General features: G+C 42.1%; 1 protein-coding gene across 4 annotated transcripts in view; it reads right to left on the minus strand.

Annotated features, from left to right (window-relative positions):
• LOC139912423 (exostosin-1) overlaps window positions 1-21078 on the minus strand; it is a 357310-nt gene extending 336232 nt beyond the window's left edge. Inside the window, exons 1-3 of one of the 4 annotated variants that reach the window (XM_078289725.1) lie at window positions 20969-21078; window positions 20794-20869; window positions 18902-19653 (exon numbers count right to left, since the gene is read on the minus strand). In XM_078289725.1, the coding sequence (XP_078145851.1) occupies window positions 18902-19653; window positions 20794-20869; window positions 20969-21078 (938 nt within the window). Of the gene's footprint in view, window positions 1-18901; window positions 19654-20793 lie in introns of all 4 variants that reach the window. The other 3 variants (XM_078289724.1, XM_078289723.1, XM_078289722.1) reach the window with 3 other exon arrangements.
• Between the last annotated feature and the right edge of the window lie 1309 nt (window positions 21079-22387).

Genomic DNA, 22387 nt, shown 5'->3' on the forward strand with positions numbered 1-22387 from the left:
AGGGAGTGTGTGTGTGTGTGTGTGTGTGTGTGTGTGCCATAGTCAGCAGGAACAACATCTGGTTCCATTAAAAAATAACATAAGTCAATTACTATAACAGGCCGTGTTCGCCAACACAGCAACAGAGCCATCAACACCAACTGGAATGATTTATTTTTATTATACTTTACATATATGATGTAATGACTTATACTTTATTATACTTATTTTCCAGTAGTATACCTGCTGTATCAATCAGTGTAGTGGAGATTGGGATTGATAGGATATATAAGTCCTGAGCTGGACTTTTGCATTGTATAAGACATCTTGTCATCCTTGTCAGCATTTAATATCAAATTATGCAAATTGGGTCGTTGCAGCAGCAAATATTAATAGGATACAGCAAAGAAAAATCTAGGATATAAATCAGAAATAGAGCAAATGGCGGGTATTTAAATAGTGCAACTGTGAATAAAAACACCATAAAATATAAAATTAAGTGTGAAAATATATGAATTACAGCAGGTATGCAGGCTGTGCAGTAGAGAATGCTGAGAAGAAAAAGAAAAATATGAATGAAGAAAATGAATGAAAAATATGCAAAAACATACAAAACAAATCTGAAATATATTTAATGTGAAAATAAATGAAAAATATACAACTATAACTGTATATACCATGTATGAAAAATGAGATAAAATAGAGCAGAAATTGTGATTAAAAAAAAACTAAAAAAAAGACTCTTTTTTGGGGGGTTTTGATCTGCCAGCAATGATTTGCAACTATTTGAGTCAGTTGTGGACACAGGCTCCAAAGGGGGGAATTGAGCCATGTGGGAGATGATGGAGAGAGAGAGAGAGAGAGAAAAGAAAGCCGGGGGGGGGGGATTCCAAGGAGAAATGCATCACTTTTCAACCACAGACTGATTGGTGGCAAGCAGTCATCTAACTCAGCTTCCACCTAGAGAGAGAGAGAGAGAGAGAGAGAGAGGTATGCTTCCATCCAACTGTCAAGTATTGGCCAAGTTGTTCTTTTGTGTCAGCTAATGTTGGCTATATTTCATGCTGTCTGAAGATAAAAAACATACTGTACATATTTTTCATTCATTTCTTCTTCTTCGTGTTCTACTGCTGTAATTTTGCATACCCTCATACACACTGCAAATTCATATATTTTATATTTTCATTCTTATAGTTTTACTTAATATGTTCTAGTGTTGCAAATGTAGTTTTATACCCTTCATTTACTCTATTCTTACTCTTTACATCCTATTTTTCTTTTCTGTGTTGTATTGTTTGCTGATGACACCCCAATTTCCCCACAGGGTTCAGTAAATTTTCTAAGAAATCTAATCAAGAACAATACGCTTAAGGCCATTTGTACTTAAGTGTGAGTATTTCTTCTTTTCCTCCTTCAGTGCGCTATAAAACAATAAGATGGCCTTTGCATTTTTCCACTGAGATGCTGGACGCCATCAAAACTCTATCAAAGCTACTTAAAGCTGCACTACTCAAGATTTGTATGTAAAAACACACCAGTCTTATTAGCCTAAATCACAGAGGGGCTGCAACAGAGAAGAGCGTCCCATCTCCACTAACTACACCACCTCCACCCCACCAGACACTAAGAAGAAAACATTTAGGTCCGAGGTCCAAGCTTACCAATGTGACAACCCCACCCCACCTACTCCAAATGTGCTGTAGCCTAGCGTCTTAGTTGTGCATGAATTGCACTATATTATAAACTCTCAGTTGTTCAGTTTGCTTTCCTGAAAATAATAAATAAAATCAACTTCCAAAAAGATTTGATAGTAGCCTTTCTGACAAATTTCTTGTAAACATTCTTGAATATATTTTCACATTTAAAGTAAAATTAACTTCAAATTTTTAAATTGAACTTAGGAACAGTGCAACAACTTAGATTTCCCCACTTTTAACAGCAGGTTCTCTCAAACTGAATTAATGTGCAAGAAAAAAACAAATCCTACATATCAAACAATGACTGATGTGGGCTTACTGTCTCATCATACTTCCTTACTTTACCTTTTTATCTGTCGTTGTGGTCACGTTGTCGGCTGCGTTCACATTGCGGAGCGGTTTCCGCCTGAAATCTGCTCTCAGTTTGTTGCCAGGCAACCAAAGAAGCGCTGGACTGTAGTGACGCATTCCGCGCGGATCTTATCCGCTCAAGTTGAACTATTTTCAACTCTTTGCGCGACCATCCGCGGCAGAAAAATCCGCGATCCGCCGCAGAGTCGGCGGTGAGCGCGGAATCCGCTCCCTTCCATAGGAAATAATGGCGTTTTGAGCGGAAACCGCTCCGCAATGTGGGGGGGTATTATGTCGCGCCCCCCCTGTAGTTCCTCTGTTCCCCCCCCCCCTAGGGGGCACGCCCCCCAGTTTGGGAACCTCTGCTTTAGAGCAATAGTGTGATGAGGACGATGAATGTTTAAGAGTAAGGGGGGAAGTGTGGAAAGAACTGTTTGAATTGAACAGACAAGCGATGTGCGACCCAGTAGACTTCCCTTCGCATGATACAGTCATGCAGACAGCAGGCTTGATTCATTATACAGTAGAAATTACAGTTCTCTTTGTCTATGCAACTTACACAAGTCGACAGACATCGTGCAAACATGTCTGTCAGCCCAGACGTATGGGAATAAGGCAATGGACAGCTCTCTGAAATGCAGTGTGCGATTTGCTATAAAGCTGTGTATTGACCGTGGTTCGCAGAAATGAAGCAATTTAAGAGATGAGTGTGTGTGTGTGTGTGTGTGTGTGTGTGTGTGTGTAAAAGCACATTCCAAGCATTTAATGAAGAATTTAGTGGATTGAGTTCAACATGATTGCTTTTTGATCATTGAGTTAATCATAATAATTTTACCCATTGTTGCATTTCTGTTTTGCCCTCTTTTGCACACTTTATTTATTTTGTCTTTATAACTGTCAGATGCAAAAATGATGAGAACATTTTAACCGTTATAGTTTAAAAAAAAATGTGAAATTGATTTTTTATTTCGAGAAACAAAATCAAGTGTATGCTATCCTATCATTTAGTCAAATGGATGTTTTTTATACAAAAAATACAATTGATCATTTTGTTGATATTGGTGGTTGTTTGCCTTATCATGATCACTGACCCACCTTTTTATTTACCACTATATCACTGACTCAGTCTATAAGGCAGGCCTGACACTTCTGGAAATAAACATATAAGGGAAATATACAGTCTGTCACATAGAGGAGACTAGACAGACTAAAAGTGTCCCATTACATTCCAACTGTCAGGAGTCAAAGGGCCTGGTACCATTTCCACCTCTCCCACCCTAAGGCTATTTCTGCTCTATTTATGTGACAGACCGCGTGTATGTGTATGTGTGTGTGTGTGTGTGTGTGTGTGTGTGTGTGTGTGGTCAAGAGAGTGGCTGTACCTTCTCAGACCTAAACCCATTTATATTCAACATGATGACACTTGCCATCCCGTCTGCGCACGTCTGTGTGTGTGTGTGTGTGTGTGTGTCTAGATAAAGGCAGCCCTCGCCTCAGGCACATCAAACTCTCAGCATGTCAGGATGAACTAACAGGCGCCGAGCAGACACACGCACACTTACACACATTATCATCACACAGCCCTATTTTGGTTAGATCCCAACCTTGAAATGACCTGCTCTCAACCTTGTCACGTTCAGAGATTGACACCAGACCTCACACTGTGATGGAGAGAGAGAGAGAGAGCGAGAGAGAGAGAGAAAGAGAGAGAGAGAGAGAGGGAGAGAGAGGAAGAAGACTTGGAGATGACTGGGAAACGGAGAGGAGAGAAGGAAATGGAAAAGAGGAGAGAAAAACCTGTTGAAGAAAGAGGAGGGCAGGGGAAAAATATGGACAGAGGAGAGGAAAGAAAAGGAAAGGAGAGGAAAGTAGAGGAGGAGACAGGAGGAAAGATAGGAGAAGAAGATGAGAAGAGGTAAGAGGGAAGGAGGAGAGGAGAAATGAAAGGGGAAGAGAGGACAGGAGGGGAGAGGGGAGGAGAGGATGGAGGAGGAGGAAAGAAGAGGAAATGAGAGGAGGGTAGAAAGGAGAGGAGGAGGAAAGGAGAGAAGACGAGCAAACGAGAGATGAGGAAAGAGCAGAGGAGAGGTGAGGAGGAAAGAGGGAAAGAGCAGCGGAGGAAAGAAGAGGAAAGGAGAGGAGGGTAGAAAGGAGGAGAGGAGCAAAGGAGAGAAGAGGAGCAAAGGAGAGAAGAGGAGGAAAGAGTAGAGGAGAGGAGGAAAGAAGAGGGGAGAGGAGGAAGGAGGAGAGGAAGGGAGGGGGGAGAGGAGAGAAGGAAAGGGGAGGAAAGGATAGAGGAGGAGAGAGCAAAGCAAAGAAGAGGGAAGGAGGCAAGGAAAGATGAGAGAGGGAAATAGGAGGAAGGAGGAGAGGAAAGGGGAGGAGAGGATGCAAGAGGGAAGGAAGAGAGGAAGAAAGGAAAGGAGTAAAGAGGAGGAGAGAAGGAGAGGGGGAAAGGGCAGGTGAGGAGGAGAGAGGAAGAAAGGAGAGGGGAGGAGGAAAGAGGAGAGAAGAGGAGAAGACTGTTAGGTTGTTGAGAGTGTAAGCATGTGATAAGCAGCAGCTATCCAGCTCTATCTGTCTGGGGAGGGAAACAGATAAGGGGTAATCTACTCTGATCATATTTACACACACACACACACACACACACACACACAGGCGTCAACACACTCATTCAAAGCTAGGCCTTGCTATGCAGCTGTACTCTCCGCCAGCTGACAGGCATAAAGGACGATCATATTAGTCTGGTGACGGATTACGTGTGTGTGTCTGTATGTGTGTGTATGGATACAGTATGTGTGTGTATGTACAGTACATATATACAATATATATCTTGCTGGTGTCAGGTGAAAACATTCTACAACTTGACTTGAGGTGAAGGATGACTGTCCCATGTGAGTTGGGAAAATTGCTTGCAAGGGTCAATCACCCTTTTTCTTAATGAATTTATTTAAGCACATACTGTATATCGAAGCTGTCAGGTGAAAATTTTGTATTTCCCAAAGTGCCACGTTTTCCCAAGTTTCAAGAATTAAAGAGTAATCTAAACCCCATCCAATTCTGTGGTGAAGCCTGACACCTAATGGTGAAAAGTAGGGTACTGAACTGGTCATCTGCTATTGGCTGGTCTTTGTACCAGGTGATGTCACCTTCCATAGAGTACAACAGGTGGTGACATCACCGGGCACAAAGACCAGCCAATAGCAGATGACCAGTTCAGTACCCTACTTTTCACCATTAGGTGTCAGGCTTCACCAAAGATTTGGGTTTGGGGTTCAGTTCTTTTTCCTTAAAGGAACAGTAAACCCCAAAATAAAAATCTGTCATTATCTATTCACCAGCATGTCAGTAAAAACTACAGTGAAGTTTGTTCAGTTACTGCAGTTCTATCTCAGTTTAAATGAACAGGACCTGGGTTTAGAGTTCCAAAAACACCATAAAATGACCATCAGTTTTCTCTAAACAACTCATGTAGCATAATCCAAGTGTTTTGTAGCCGAACGATTGCACTTTGAGTCCAACAGGCCTGTATTTATCTCATCATGTCCTGTTGTTCTAGAGGAGTGTCAGCTCAGTTAATCTAACTAGCCAGCAGGCTAATTTAGCAACGCAACTGATGTTCATGTTAGCATGCAAATACTAGCTAATACTAATGCTAGCTTCTACTATATGATTGCTAGTATACACATCAGATGCGTTCACAACAGGACAGTGACACTTAGCTGACCAGATACTATATTAACTAGCTAGCATGCTGACAATATCTAATATTTTAGATAATACAATACCTGCTTTGATTGCCATACTACACAAGAAGATGTTGTTGTTGTTGTTGTTGTTGTTGTTGTGTTCCTCCACCTAGAATAATGAGTCATAATGTAATGTAGGCCCTTTTGTCTTACATTGCAATCGTTTGCAATCGACCAAAACTACCGCTTGTTTCCTATCCTACCAAGTTAATTGCAGTTAATTGATTTCACCTGGTGTCCCAGGTGTAACTCAGTCCCTGATGGCTACAATGAAAACCAGGAGGGATCTGGTTCCCCAGGCCCAGGCCCAGGACTGACAATCACTGGACTATGCTCCACAAGCTGTTTCTTTTTTGTAACTCTAAACAACCTGAAGCAAGCTGATGTTCACTTCAATGCTTTGTTAGAAGGCTGATATGAAACTGCAGGGGCTAACTTGCATGTTTGGTGGTCGTACAAACTTCACTGGAGTTTGCACTGGCATGGGGGATAATGACAGAATTTTCATTTTAGGGTGAACTGTTCCTTTAATTCTTGAAAACCTGGCACTTTTGGAGAAACAAGGTTTTCACCTGGCAGCAGCCACATATATGCTTAAATAACTCCACATGAAGCAGGCTGTTAGCGACAGCCGACAGCACATTTTGCTGAACTAAAATGTTTGCATCCCAGCAAATGACAGCCCACTTGGGGGAAAAATGTCAGACAAAGAGCCATGTTGGCAGTCTTATGGAGCTTATACATCCAGGGTATGTCATTATGGACTATTACAGATCATTTCAGAGGTTTTATATTCTGAAAGAGCAGAAATATACCCTGCCTGAAGTTGATAAAAGCGCTGTCTGGTAGCGTTTCTGTCTTTTCTTATATGATGTTCACTACTTGCTGCTCTAAGGTTAACGGCTGCATTTTTTACTGCGGCTTATAAAGCTATTTTACTGCATCGGTTGTGGAATGATTTGCAATATGAACCTATTATGAAAGTAGAAGCACAGTAATAAAGTGATCTTCATCGGCGTGTGCATGGCACTCTGAAATGGTCGGCCAGAAACCTCCCATCTCTGTTTATTCTTCTTTATTATCTTCAAATATTGGAGATGACTTAATTTCTTGGACATTACTGATGGTGTGGCTCAGTCCAAGAAAGGTCCTTAAATTAAAAAATAAACAAATAATAAATAACTACCGTACATGTGGGACACAGCAGCAGCTCTCAATTACATTAAAAATTAAAACTGATTGTTTGCACAGGACTTGACCCATATGGATTTTCCAAACCCTAACCATAAAAACACAAAACAATTACCTTACAATTACTTTACAAATTAAATTTTTGAATTCTTTATTTTAAAAAAATGTATTTTTTGATTCAGTGGTTCAACATGAGCATGACAATTTCAAATGTAGACAATTCAAATAATGGCACTAATCTCCCTCCGTTTTTTTCTCTCAAAAGAACCTAATATCATATAAGTTACATCAGTTTGAGATGTTTAAGATTTAAATCAGCCCTAAAAAGGGCTATAGTATAGTTTCAATGGGTTTACCCTCCATACATCCCTGGACATAAAGGATTAGGAACCCATAGGCCGTGTTTCAGCATGACACTGCAAAAGTCCATAGGCCAAGAATAGCCTGAGGGTTTCAAGTGGAATATTACATTTTCATAATGAGAGCCAATGAGCTGTAAATCCCCGCCGACAGAGTTACGGCGCGAGAAGAGCTTATGGCGGCGATATTGAAACCGTTAAGCAGTCGCCTCCCTCCGGCGCAAGGTGGTGTGTGTGTGTGTGCATATATGTGTGTGTGTGTGTGTGTGTGTGTGTCTGTGTATGTGTCAGCATTAACAATAAACAGCTGCGTGTGGTGGTTCATTGCCAAACTCCCGTCTTGACGCTTAGCATCTCCTGTTTTACAAGCAACGTTTTTTTTTTAATTAAGCAGATCTCACATTGCCGTTGGGTGTGTGTGTGTGTGTGTGTGTGTGTGTGTGTGTGTGTGTGTGTGTGTGTGTGTGTGTGTGTGTGTTTGAGAGTGTGTGTGTGTGTATCGGAGGGATGCGCCTCCTCCTCCTCGGAGACAAAAAATATGGACAAAGCAGCAGATTTGTTTATGAGATAACCAGTTGGTCTTTTTGTTTATTCAGGTTTTTTTTTTTATAGATTTAGACTTTGTTATCGTCAATATCTGCTGCTCTTGTAAAGGCCGACGCCGCTGTAGGAAACAAAGATCTAGGCTTCTTACAATAATAATAATAATAATGATAACAATAATAATAATGTGATACTTCATACTCCCTCCACAGGGAGGTCAGAGTTCAGGTTCAGCTACGGAGCAGCAGCCCTGGAGCTGGTAGGGATTCAGTGTTTTGCTCAAGGACACTTCAGCAGGATGGAGGATGGAGGATGGGGGCTTATTGCTGGAGCTGATGTTTTCAGAACACACCTCAGAAGAAACAGCAGTATAAATCTAGCTGCTAAAAACAAATTGATTGCAAAGAGACTTTCATCTCACACTGGTTAGGATCAGAGGGAGGCTCCGGTGTGTGTGTGTGTGTGTGTGTGTGTGTGTGTGTGTGCATGTGCATGTGTGTATGTGCCTGAGGCTAATATGAATTGACAGTATACACAGAGGTGAGTGTAGTGCACAAGGTGTCATGCCTTGTGTACACTCTCACACACACACACACACACACACACATACACCCACGGAGTTGTCCAGATGATTAACCCAGCAGCTTTATCTATAACGCAGCGATCTGATCTGTTAGCGCTGTCTGATGCCTCCGCTCAGCATGCTAAGCACACGCACTGTGCAACATAATCAGCTCACCTTAACAAGAGCTGCCCATATCGCTCCACTCCACTTTATCGCGCCACATAAAACGCTGTTTCTTCTCTAAATGTAGCAGCCAATTCGTCTGCCAATTCCTCAGCTTTGATTAACTCTCCGGTGATCAAAGCAAACAAGGCTAGTTGGATTTCCTGGAGCAGGGTTGGGTATGAGGAACCAGTTTGCATCCTGCTGCTGATTGATCCACACAGAAATACCAATAAGCTCCGGGGCTATTGGTGCTGCTATCAACACTGGAATGACTTCATTTGAATAAAGACAATGAAAAAAAGAAAAAAAAGAAATCAATCAAACTCGCATGTGCCATCCTCTCTATTCGTTACAGCAAACCCCTAACTACCACTGATGTAATAATACTACTAATAATACTACGACTACTACTAGTGCTACTAATAATAATAATAATTATCTTTATTTTAAGTAGCACTTTTCAAAACGCAGTTAAAATGCTTTACAAAGTGTAAAAAAAAAAAGAAAAAACATTAAAATGACAACAAAAGCAATGAAAGCAAGGGAAGGAATATAAAAGCAAGACGAGAACATAAAAGTAAACCGTAAACAGGAGGTCAAAGATAATTCATAAAAGATCATTGCATAAAAGCGACTCTATAAAAATGATAAAAAATTGTGATAAAAGATGATACAGATTTAGCAGCCTGAGCTCCTCAAGCAGGTCGATCCAAAGTCTAGGGGCCCTAAACTATACTTTGGAACAGTCAATAGGAGCCTCTCGTTTTTAATCTAGACTTTAAAAACAAGAGGGCTGTTCCACAGTCTAGATTAAAAACGAGGTTCCTATTGGCTGTTCCAAAATGAATTGAGTCTCTCGTTTTTAATCTAGACTTCAGAACAGCCAATACAAACCTCTCGTTTTAATCTAGATTTTGGAACAGCCAATACAAACCTCTCGTTTTAATCTAGATTTTGGAACAGCCAATAACAACCTCTCATTTTAATCTAGACTTTGGAACAGCCAATAAATACTTCTCGTTTTAATCTAGACTTTGGAACAGCCAATAGGAATCTCTCGTTTTTAATCTAGACTTCAGAACAGCCAATAAGAACCTCTCGTTTTAATCTAGATTTTGGAACAGCCAATAACAACCTCTCATTTTAATCTAGATTTTGGAACAGCCAATAGGAACCTCTCATTTTTAATCTAGACTGTGGAATAGCCCTCTTGTTTTTAATCTAGATTTTGGAACAGTCAATGGGAACCACTCGTTTTTAATCTAGATTTTGGAACAGCCAATAGGAATCTCTCGTTTTTAATCTAGACCTCAGAACAGCCACTAAGAACCTCTTGTTTTAATCTAGATTTTGGAACAGCCAGTAGGAATCTCTCGTTTTTAATCTAGACTTCAGAACAGCCAATACGAACCTCTCGTTTTAATCTAGATTTTGGAACAGCCAATACGAACCTCTCGTTTTAATCTAGATTTTGGAACAGTCAATAAGAACCTCTCATTTTAATCTAGAGTTTGGAACAGCCAGTACGAACCACTTGTTTCACTGTTATTTAACAAATAAACAATGTTGAAGTAATTCAAATGCAGCTATTCCTTTGGGCGCACAAGTTTTTGCTGCTGTTGGAAAAAAAATTGCACGTGTCAACAATGTTAAACTCAGTTATGAAGACAAATGTACACATACTGTACATGTTCAACACTCTTATTATCATCATCAGTGTCTTGTCCTATAGACCCATGAGAACTGTGAAGAAGACGGGGCTTTAAAAGTGGCTTTCGACACCCTGAAACGAAATATGTTCACAAACGTGTTAAATGTCAGTTTTCAGGCTATTTTCGTGGCCTCATTCAAATGAATGGCAAGTAAAAATCTGAATGCTACACACTCATGCAGCTACATCTGATCTTGCTGAGTAGTTTATATTCTGGTTTTCATGTTTTTTCATGGTTTTCAAATAACCCCCATATTAAAACTAAATGGAATATCTCTTTAAGAACCCCTGCAAACCAGGAAGTCACCATGTTGGTGCTTCCCAGTCCATTTGTCTAAGCTCAAGCAGGAAAAACAATGTACCTTGACAAAAAGCAAATGAAAAGTCACACAGGAACAACACAGCGCTCGCTCGTTTCGTCCTGATAAACCTCTCGCTCCCTCTTGTACGGACTACAGAGCCATGCGGGGGAACGTGATGGATTCGGACCGCAATCCATCCTGCCAAGCCGCGCGCCCAGTATTTTACTGCCACCCTAATTCCCTTCCCCTCTCTCTCTCGTGGCGAAGATGGATTGCCGACACCCTGGAATGACCCACACCTTTACTTCAACCCAGCTCAGCTCTTGGCTAACTCTGACAAATGGAGAGAGAGAGAGAGAGAGAGAGAGACGGGGACATGAGAGAGCAGCAGAGAAAAAACCTGTGATTGAGCCGAATTGTGTTCCCGGCTCATTTTCTCGGCGCGGAAGTGAGGCGAGTGATGTACGGCCGAGTCGGGAGGCCGGCGACACTTCATACGGCGGCGGAAAATGACATCCCGCCGCAGACGGACAGCGCGGCATCAGACATTGTTTTCTCAACAAAAACGATCGTTCTTCTCAGTGAGCGCAGGTTTTCTCATTTTTATGGCCATCAAATGGGTGCGGGGAGGTATTTACCTTAAGTGAGTCCAAATAGCTTTTATTGTGATAATGGAGAGTCGGGATCGAGCAAAATTGCAGGAAATCGATTCGGAAGCCATAAGAGAGAACCAATGTTCCCTCTGAGCTGATAGTTTGGTGACCTATGTCTAACAATTTATCACATTGACCAAATAATATCTTGTCAGTCATCAATCACTGCTGCTCTTTGTCCCTAGAAATGTATAGAAGGAGGTTTGGAATTTTTTTGGGCCAATAACATTAGATGCAGCAACTTTGCCATAGCTTAGGGTTTCATGAATTGACACTCCTGCTTATTCTATGCTATTTTGAGAGTACAAGCACTTTGGGATTGCAGGATTTATTGAATGGGCTTTTAAGATTACGCGCAGTGTCCCAGTGTCTGATAATTGTTCTCCACAAAGACTGCTTGGCCTTTGATACATTAACTCCATTTTCCCGTAAAGACTGACAGAGACTAGGCTAATACAAATGCCAAAGCCTCGTCACACTAAATGCCAATCCATGTTCTCCTTTCACAGACCGAGGAAGACCATTAACCTCTATTCATGCACTGATTGGCCACCTTGGTTGAGTCGAACCTGATCGATAGCACTCCTTTTCACTTGCCAACCACCCTTTGCACCGAAAAAGACAGCATCCTTCGATCTATTGATGATTTCTGCTGCAGTCTTCTGCTCCCTGGGAAATCAGCAGGACAAAAGGCCTTAAAAGGAACGCTTTCAGATAAAACTGCAAAAACACACGACAGCCCCCACAGCCCAATAGGTCAAAGTAATGAAGCAATGAGAAATTAATATTATTGTTATGTCAAAATGTTTTGTTATTCACCATAATAAGTCCAGATAACTTTCATGATATGAATTTCTTATCAGTATATTCATTGCCCAGCTGTAGCCGAAAGAGGTCAGTACATTTGCAGCACATTTGCAATTGCAGTTTAGTTCTCTCTGCTTACTATAACTGCTGGATGAGAAGAAATACAAAAGGAGAAAAACAGGAAAAGGAAAAGAAAGAGGGCCTCATTGATTCAAATGATAGATACTGGCAAAGTTTTATCAACCATTCAAGAGAAGCCTGCATCCGAAATGGGCCAATTTCAGTAAAGACCCCGGCTAAAATTGCTTAAAAATCTAGTCATTACAAATCAATTGAGTGTTCCGGCTTCTCTCTCTGAGCTCTAAATTTCCTAAGTATTTTCTGCCAGCAGGCACTCAAAGAGTGCTTGCAACCCTGCTCAAAATACAGATAGACGAAATGATTTCCCACAACCGAAATCTTGGGTGAAACAAAATGTTGCAACGAGCGGAGCAATGTTTGAGAAACGGTCCTTAAAAAGTGTGAAAAGGTCTTAAATGATCTAGATTTGAAGCCTTAAAAATGTATCACAATGTTCTTCAATACATAATTAGACATTCACCATGTTAGGCGGGGTTGTTTTCAATTAAGTTTCATTTTGATGCAGCTATAAAATTAGATTTGACTGACTGATTCTTTACATTCGGTGATATTTAGGGTTAATACAATATGCCAAATATGTTTTGTTTATTTGATTGCATATGCTTTAATAAACAGAGTTGAACATATAAACCTTTAATTTCCTGGTGCCCCTTTTCTTCTACTGCCCATGTTTCGTTCCAGAACTTTCATCAACCATGTTCAATCAGAAATAGTCTGATTTTTAAATTGGTCATGAATCCAATCCTGAAACCTGCAGACACCCTGTCATTATTCCTCATACAGTTCTTCTTCAACATCCCGTGCATCAGGGACAGACTGACACAGCTGTAAAACGTACCTTCAGACAGAAACCCTACCTTTCCACTGTTCAGTCTAGCTCAGCAGGCGGAGGGAGGACAGGGGAAGGAAAGAGGACAAGAGAAGGGAAGAGACAGATAAGGGAGCGAAGGAGAGAATGGGAGAGTATGGGAGAAGGAGAAGAGGATGAGGAGAAGAAATAAGAAAGATGAAGGTGAGGAGGGGAGGGGAGAGGGAGGAAGACGAAGAGCGAGGGAGATAAGGAGCGACAAGGGGAGAGGACTTTGACTTTTGATGTGCTTTAATAGAACATCTCACAACAAAACGGGGAAGAAATAACTAAAAGCGCCTCAGAAAACTCACCAACTCTCACACACACACTCGCAAACACAGCCGCCCTACACACACACACACACACACACGCCAGCAACAACATCAAAACTGAATGCAATAAAAATCTACAGTGCCAGCCGCCCACATGAGCACATTTGACATTTAAGTCAGACTCTTTTCTCCCATCATACACATTCTGCAGCCGTCAAACAGTCACAGATGTGACAGCTGCTTTCTATTCAAGTTCTTTTATGCATATGCATGTATGTAATTGGAAAATCTGAATGGAAATGGCATATTTTGATAAATTGATTCATTTTCTTTATCCACTTACTCCTATTCATGGGGGGGCTGGAGCTTATCCCAGCATGCATTGGGACAGGTCCGCCAGTCCATCACATGGCTTTCAATACAATGTCCTCAATAGCGCAAAAACATTTCCGGTCGCTTGAGGTGGAAAAAGTTTGTCAAAAGAAGAAATTCTGCGATAAATAGCCATGGAAACACATTTGTCAAATAATTAAGCTTAATCTGTAAAATATTTGTCTTCAAACAACATGAAATATGGTCAACAATAGCTTACTCACCCAACAGCATTTTGTCATGGGTGTTTTGTCAAGCCCAGTTGATGGAAACGCACCTGATTTGCATTCAACTTTTTGTGATTTAAAAAATGTGCGCAAAATTTGCTTGATAGTTAGATGGAAACATAGCTAATCTCATTTTGGAGCAAAAACTACACATACTCCACTTTAAGGCGTGCAAAGACCATCAGTTTCAGCACTGCCACAGGGCTTATACGACCCATGACACACACACACACACACACACTTTGGTCCATGGGGCAGCCAAATGGTCATAGAAATGGTCAAGGAAAGATGAAGCCGAGAAGGAAGGAATGAGGAATGAGGGAGTTAAACTGGCTTGAGGAGGAGAGATGAAGATGAAGGGAGACGATCAGGAGGAAGAGAGCCTGTTTCTGCTTGTGGATGGGTTGGATTATGGATTGCCTGCACTGTACACTCTTTCATTAACGCTCTATGAGCAGGACACCTCTCATCATATCTGATCACCCTCTCCACCCTCTCACTCCCCCTTCTGCCTTCCTCCTCTCTCAGCCTAACAGACTTTGATGACCATGAAAGCCATCGCGAAAGACTTGACGGTGATCCGAACGAAGCACTTTATCCGGCGCTCGGTAAATTGAGCCCTCAGCCTCCGCTATCAAACATTCATTGGGGAAACACTTCTGTACGGCGAGCCTCTAATTGGTTCTGCCGGCTGTTATCTACGTACAGTAAAAGCGCCCGAGTTCAATCCAGCGCCGCTCGGTGGGAGGCGCGATCTCTATCTATCCCCCTTCATTCTCTGCTTAATTCAATTGGAGGGCAATTATCGACCGCTCCGAGGCTTCGAGATCCTCGTTGGTTTCTGTTCCCATCAGGGAGCCTCGCTGTGTAGGATCCCCCTTGACTGCGCTCAGTGATGTCTGTATCGATGCGCTCGGTGTAAAACACCGGAGCAGTCGGCAGCAAATAGGTGAGAGGGGGAACCGTTTCAGATTCAAAGGATTTCGAAGGTACGTTCGTTGGTTTAGAGAATGCCTGAGGTTAGACTTGGCATTTAGGTGACGCTTAGGAACAACTTTTTGGCCCGGTGGATTCCATCAAATCAAATTAAATTTCAAATCAAATATCTTTGCTCAGACTGCATTATGTTTCCTACATGATGATTGTTTTAGGACACAGGTAGAGAACTGTCTCATATACTGCAAAACGTATTAAGGCACTTCAACCTAAGAATTCCCTGCTGCCTTGAAATTGCAAGTTGACTAAAATAGTACGGAACATTTATCAATACACAGGACAAGATGTTACCATCCCTTGTGCCATAATCCAAGGTAAGCATTCATATAGAGGCCCAATTCAGAGTTTAACAGAATGATATACTACCATTCAACCATAGAAAACATCAGGCTATACTGTCATAAATTGGGTCAAAGATCATTAGTTGTTCTACTGTTGTAAAACTCAACTTAAGAAAATAAGTTGAATCAGCAAATGTCTAGTCATGTTGACAAGTGGATCGAAAAATTGCTGAACTGCATTCCAGCCTTATTTATTCTTCCGCTAGTGGGGAGGTTTTTAGTGTCATTTCTTTGTGTGTCAAAAATGATTTTACCAAATGCTGAGAAGTAAGCAGCTGACTCTGCACTAATGTGAGTGCAAGACATCGATAACGCTGCCATGTCTGATAGAGAATGGCTGCTCCACCTTGTAGCATTTCTAACATTTGCAGAGAATTGAGGGTAGGGATTGTACTGGATACTAAGTCTGTCATGATTATTTCATTTTTATCCGAAATAGACCTAAGATTCACCTAACATACATACATAACAAGTGTCTATCCTGTAACTTTATTCAAATAAGGAGTGTTTCTTAAGAGTTACCTCAAATGCAATGAATGCTGGGAAGTCCTCTAATAAGCTAAGAATATTCCTCATTCAACTTAATTATGACGCAACAACTCAATAATTTTTAGTCACACGTCATGAACTGATGATTACAAGTGATGAAGCTGATAAGGAGCAATTGTAAGTTGAAACTGACAAACACATCTACATACATTGAGTTAAGGATGGAAGATGAGTTGGTTTCACTAAATTGCACTACTCCCTCCATGGCCTTCCCAATCAGCAGATCTAAACATCATTGAACCTGAGAAGAACCTTGAAGAGTTTTTACAGTGTAGCTGTGACAAAATTTGAAATCAGAAATGTATCAGTCTTCTTCCTTTTCTTCTTTTGTGCGGTTGTGTGTTCATCCATCAATATCTCAGACACTGCTAATTGGATTTTGACAAAACTTAGGGGAATGATGCATCTCACCACTGCTCTCCAGCATTTTCAAAGTTACACCCATTAGCCCCAGGTTGGCACTATAATTACAGGTCAAAACAAGGTGACATATAAGTTACTGATTGGCCCAATGGGTGAGTGACTGCATGATTTGTGGAGGGCAACATCTGACCTAGGTCAATGTCAAGGCAGTGGGTTCAGTGTCTGTAGAAAGAAATTGGCAGTTATGGGGACCCTCCAACTATGAGGTTTTCTAGCCTCCATATCATAAATGAGCATTGATCATCACCAGCACATTGTTGGGAAAAATCGTTGAAATCAAACATCAAGGAGTGGTTTGGAGCAGAACTGAACCTTCAGTAGCCTTGTCTCTCTGACAAACTGCCTGCAACATTGATAAGAGGTTTGGCCTCAATATGGTTTCAACTGAGTTAATTCCGAAAATAAACAAGTTAGAACTCTATAATTAAATCAAACCAATTGTTGCTATTTCATACTTGATCGACTTCAGAAAGCTTTTTCATAAAAAAGTGAGGACGTTTGCAATATTCAAAGTTCCTTGAAATATCCCATGATAAATTAAAATGAGAAACCCTCAATTTGATTCAGTGAACAAATAGAGTGAACAGTAAACTCAAACTCACAAAGCAGAAAGCTTCCGGAAAGGTGCTTAAAAACTCGAATTGGTGCCAGTCAGGGTGAGATGTTCTTGGCAGGGATGTGAGGATACCAGTGTTGGTATTGGATATCAGACCAATACCAGGCCTGAAGCAGGCGGATAGACAGACAGAGATTGGACTAATGTACTATGTATCTAGTGAAGGCAGCTCTTAAGCACTTTATACTTGTCAATGTAGTCTATTGATTAGCTTTTTTCACCGTTTCTGCTCTATGCTTTATGGAGTATGCGCTGTACACTGTTGGGTTTTCTACTTTTCTACTTGGGTTTTTCTGGTTACTGAAACTAAAACTCTGTATTTCTTCAATGCCAAAAGCAATACCAAGAGCCACATGCAATCAGCAATGTTCATTAATGAACACCAATATTCTGATAATATTCAGTATATCCGTAGGCGTATTTCATTTTAGAATTGGAACATACTGGTACATACTTTACACAATTTATCGTTGTTTTTGGCAATATGTGTTAGTTCAGTTTGTATGGTAATATTCAGAGTAATTTGGATATGAAGAAGATGCTTATAAACAGCTCAACCCCTTAACCATGAGTTATTGTCCAAAAACACTATGCATGTAAACCCGCTTAATGTTCATTAAACATCATTGAAAAGCCAATTTCAGGAAAACAGGGATTTAGGCATAAACACACGACGTCACAGATAGACACAGACTGATAATGCAGTAATATATCCTATTTGTGTATTATTATTGCAATACCAAAAAAAGTTGCATACTGCAGCTTTAATTCAATATTGTGGAGATATGTATTCTCAGAATGCAAGCCATGATTGATTCAGTAAGATATTGGTATTAGCCTGTGGACCAGCTAGTGATCATGGATGCTCACTTTAAATTCACCAGTTGCTTGCTGTGGTTTGCAGTGAGACAGAGAGTTGAAACTGTTGAAACCTGCACTTAGCAGGATTCGGGATCCATGGTGGTTTTCCTTTGGGTGTCGGCAATATCTGAGCCTAAAATATGCAACAGATGACTCTACAGCAAACACAACTCTGGAAAAGCAGGAGAAGTTCTCATGTTGCTCCCATTTCACTCCGCGCGCATTGGTTTCCCCTCTTTCAGCTGTCAGCTCTTGCAAAAAATTTCAAAAGGTGAACTTCTCTCCTCGGCTCAGATCACTTTTCTTTCGACCAACTGCTGAGCTGACAAAACTTTCCTCCTCTCAACAGTTGATGCCTCTCTGCTCCTCTCTCTCTCACTCTCTCGCTCGCTCTCTCTCTTTCACACACACAACAACACATACACGCACATCTTCGAAGCGTTTTGTCTCAGGAGCACAGCGAGCGACTCGATGGGAAAGCTCGTCTCCCATGACAATTCTGAAATACTTACATAAAAGCATCCAACCTGCTTCAAAAAAAAAGCTGCTTTGAGAAGAGGCGCTCCATGCATAGCAGTTAAACTGGGTACAGTTCCCAGCACTCTCAAGCAGCAGAGTTTTCAGCCAAGACACTAATTCAACCGATGTAATGATCGACAGTGGTAACATGCACGCACGCGCACGCAACCAGCACTACTGAGAGAAACTGTAATGATTGCACAAACACACTCAAACACGCGTTTGAGTAAACCAACAGCAAAGAAGAGCTGATAATGAGATAACTGACACAGCGGATGTCCCAGTCTCTGCTGTGCTGCATCAACACACAGGCCCTCTGCTCTGTTTGCAGTGGGATGGCAAACAGACAACAACCAACTCCGCAGTGACAAAAAACAGTGAATAGACGTGGCACTTTGAAAAGACCTTATAGCATATGATACTAGATATAAGCCTGAAATAGCATCACTGTCAAAAAAACACAAGGACTTCTCCAGTGAGAAAGCAAGACATAAAAACCAGCAAAGACTGCGTATGCTGGCTGTATTCAAAGAAACAAACTAATTAATAACGTTGAATGGCACTGATAGATCTTCGAAGCATCAACGCTCTTTCTAAATGGAAATGAATCCACACCCAGAAGCGGCAAAAAGCAAGTAGAAAGGTCAAAAAGTAGGTCTTACTTTGAGTATTCTTCGTTATCTCTGTCACAGCGCGAGTCCTTGTGTTTCTCCCAGTCCTTGCCATGCTTACAAGTGGTCAGCAGAATAATATCATCCCCGTTGTGGATGTGATACAGAGCATTCCTCGTCTCCGAACCGATACCGGTCAGGTAGCGCTTCCCTTTGAAAACCAGCAAGTACTTCCTGGACGGCGGAACGTCGTTGAGCGTCAAATAGCCTTTGCCCCCTCCTTTCTGGGGGTGATCCTTAGAGAACAGGGGGATGGAAATATCGAAGTTGGGTCGGAAGTTGCCCACGTCCACGCTGGCCTTGGCCAACATGGCCTGGCCCACCTCGAAGCCCAGATCCTCTGTGTAGTCGGGCCAGGTGCCAGAATACAGGTTGAAGATGAGGTGGTTCCTGCCATCGTTCCAGGTGGGCAGGCTCTGGATGCGGGCCCTCACGTTCTGGACATACTGAGCCGACAGCTGGTCCCTGTCCAGGGTGTCCACCGCCAGAACGAACAGGCAGGCCCGCGAGGGGTCCGTGGTGTGGAAGCGGGACTCCTCGATGGAGGACAGGATCTTCTGGTAGCTCTCGGAGATCTCCTCCCCTCTCTGTGGGGGGTAGATGTAAACCCTGAAGCCCGACTGGCAGCGACCGAAGTCGAAGCAGGTTTCCATGCGGCAGCGCCTGTTCTTGTAGATGTTGTCGCGGATCGCCCGCCGCTCTCGGGGCGAGGTGTGCTGGTGATGGAGCCGAGGGCTGTCCTCCTACATACACACACACGCAAACACACATACACACACAGTTATGACATACCAACATAAAGCAAAATAACTTCTGTTGAAGTTGCACTATCTAAATCACAAACTGTTAGCGTCCCATCCCTTCTAATTGAGACACTGTAGATTCACCCTATTTGCCCAAATAAAAATCTGGTGTTGGGTATGGTCACTTCTCCACCCACAGGAGGTGACGAATCGAAACTTAGCAGTGAAATCCAAACTGTCCCCTAAACAGCAGTGAGCAGTGTTCCATCCAGAGAAAGCTGGACTCACTTTTCATTTCAAGAACGTTAGATCTTTTGCCTCTCTTGTCCCTTTGGTGTCCTTTGATATAAAGCATCACAGAGGCCGGGTTGGTGAACATGAGCCTGCTGTGTGCAGTTACCTCTCACTGCTATTTGGAGCTGCCAGTGTGCAAAGTTGTCAGTTTTCCTTTTCGCGTTCATGAAATACATTAGTTATGATGATGAATGAAGACTAAGGGTGATCAGGTTTTTTATCCATCAGGACCTCTAAGCTCTGGAACTAGCTGCCAACTCATTGTCCACCTTTAAACCACTTTAAATGTACTGTTTATAGCCTTGCTTTTACCTGATCTATGGTCTGTATTCTGTTTGTACTCTTGCCTTTTTTACTTTGATAGTTTACAGCAGAGAGAGACATGAAGATGAGAGAGAGAGAGAGAGAGAGAGAGAGAGAGAGAGAGAGAGAGAAAGAGAGAGAGAGAGAGAGAAAGGGGATGACGTGACAAAGGTCTCAGGCTGGATTCAAACCCAGGATATACATACTGCCTTTAGCTATCTGAGCCATCAGAATGCCCTTTTATTTATATATATTGTATTATTAATATGGAGTGAAGCAACTGAAAAAGGATTTTGGTGAGAATCCATCAGTGTATGATGGACAAAAGATGGGGAAATAGGGCCAATGCAGGACGAAAATGGCCAGAGTTCCACTTTAAATCACCAAAGAACAAGGTCATTTAAATCAGTGAAAAATCAGCGAGGGAATTTCCACCAGCGATGGATGCAATTCATCGCCGATCCCCAATGTATTCACCCCAGCACCTAACCTCAGCATCAGCATTCACTTTCCAATCAAACAGCAGCATTATCCTTCATCTACCTCCTGCTCTCCTCCCTCCAGGTAAGGCTCCAGCGGGTGGGTGGACTCCGGCCAGCGCCTGGGCGGTCTGGACGGGCTTCTCTGGGGCTGAGGCTGGGGTCTGGGCTGGTACACCTCCTGGCTCTGCTGGTAGTACTGGTAATCCTGCTGGTGGTACTGGTGGTACTGGTGGTACTGGTGGTACGGCTGCTGCTGGAAGTCCCCGATGTGCAGTCCCCACAGGTAGACGAGGAAGAGAAGACCGGCCCCCACAGACACGAGCAGGTACCGCTTCTTGGCCTGCATGTGTGCTGCGGGGGAGGAGGAGGAGGAAGGTGGTGGGTTTTGGGGGTGGGGGGGTGGGAAGGGGGGGGTGAGAAGAACGAGGGAGGGAGGAGGAGGAGGAGGGGGAAAAGGAGGAGACAGCAGGCAGAAAAGGAGGAAGAGGATGGTAAGGAAAAGGGAAGGAGGGAGGAGATGAGGAGGAGGGGATAAAGAGGAAGAGGGAGGTGAGGAAGAGGATAGAGAAGGAAGAGGAGGGAGATGGAGGGGAAAAGGAGGAAGGGGGATTCGAGTAAGAGGATGCGGGAAGTGAGGGAGTTAAGGGGGAAGAGTGAGGCGAGGATAAAGGATATGGGGAAGAGGAGGAGAGAGAAGAGAGGGACGGAAGGAATATGACTCGAAGGAAAAGGAGGAAGGGGAAAGAGGAAGGAGGAAGGAGAGGAACTAGGAAATGATGAGGGGGGGGGAGCAGGGAGGTGGACGGAGGTCTACTCGACCCACAGGGCAGCCTCTCTATCCGCAGCTCGGCATCTTGGGATTTGGAGTCACTAGATAAATACAGCGAGAGGTCATGAGCTAGATTCATTTATTGCACATGTACTTTACATTATCAGAGATTAAGAATGTAACTTGGAGTCGAGACAAAGTTCATTTTATCATTTTATTGATGTAGATCAAAGATATCTTGGAGAATGTAGCCAATATTCACAGTTTCATGACATTCTAAAGACTGAAAATATACTTTAACTTGCCTAGAAAAAGTTAGTAGACAGTTGTTCACAATAGCAATATCAGGACAGTCAGCAATGTCACAAAGGCATACCATCTAACAATAATCTCCATTCATATCACAGTTCAAACTTTTTGATTATGGACATGGTGTTATGGTAAAACGTAAAAAAACAAGAAAATGTAAAAGTGCTCTATGAGCTGACAGGTGCAGTACAGTAATCTATCATGTCTTGTCAAATTGGGCAAACTATAGTCCATAGTATTAGTACTAATACTTGTACAATGATAGCATCTCACTAGTAATAGGCTAATTAACTTTTCAGGAGTCGCCAAAAGGTCAGATGCATAAAAATAACATGCATTTTCTCAAGAATAATGTTTTTTTTAATCTATTTTCCAGTTTTTGTGGGTAGACATCAGTCTAAAGGAGTCCAAATTTTTTTTTTTTTTTTTAAATGCCATTAATCTATTTAGAAGTCACATCTAACAAAAAACACCTCAGTGCATTCAGCGCTTCCTCTAAGCTGTTTGGTGAACTATGCGTAATAATTTATCACTTTGACCAAATCAGTTCTTGTCAGTCATCAGTCTTTGCTCCACT

Source organism: Centroberyx gerrardi, chromosome 18 (genome assembly GCF_048128805.1).
Source record: "Centroberyx gerrardi isolate f3 chromosome 18, fCenGer3.hap1.cur.20231027, whole genome shotgun sequence".
Taxonomy (NCBI): Eukaryota; Metazoa; Chordata; class Actinopteri; order Beryciformes; family Berycidae; genus Centroberyx; species Centroberyx gerrardi.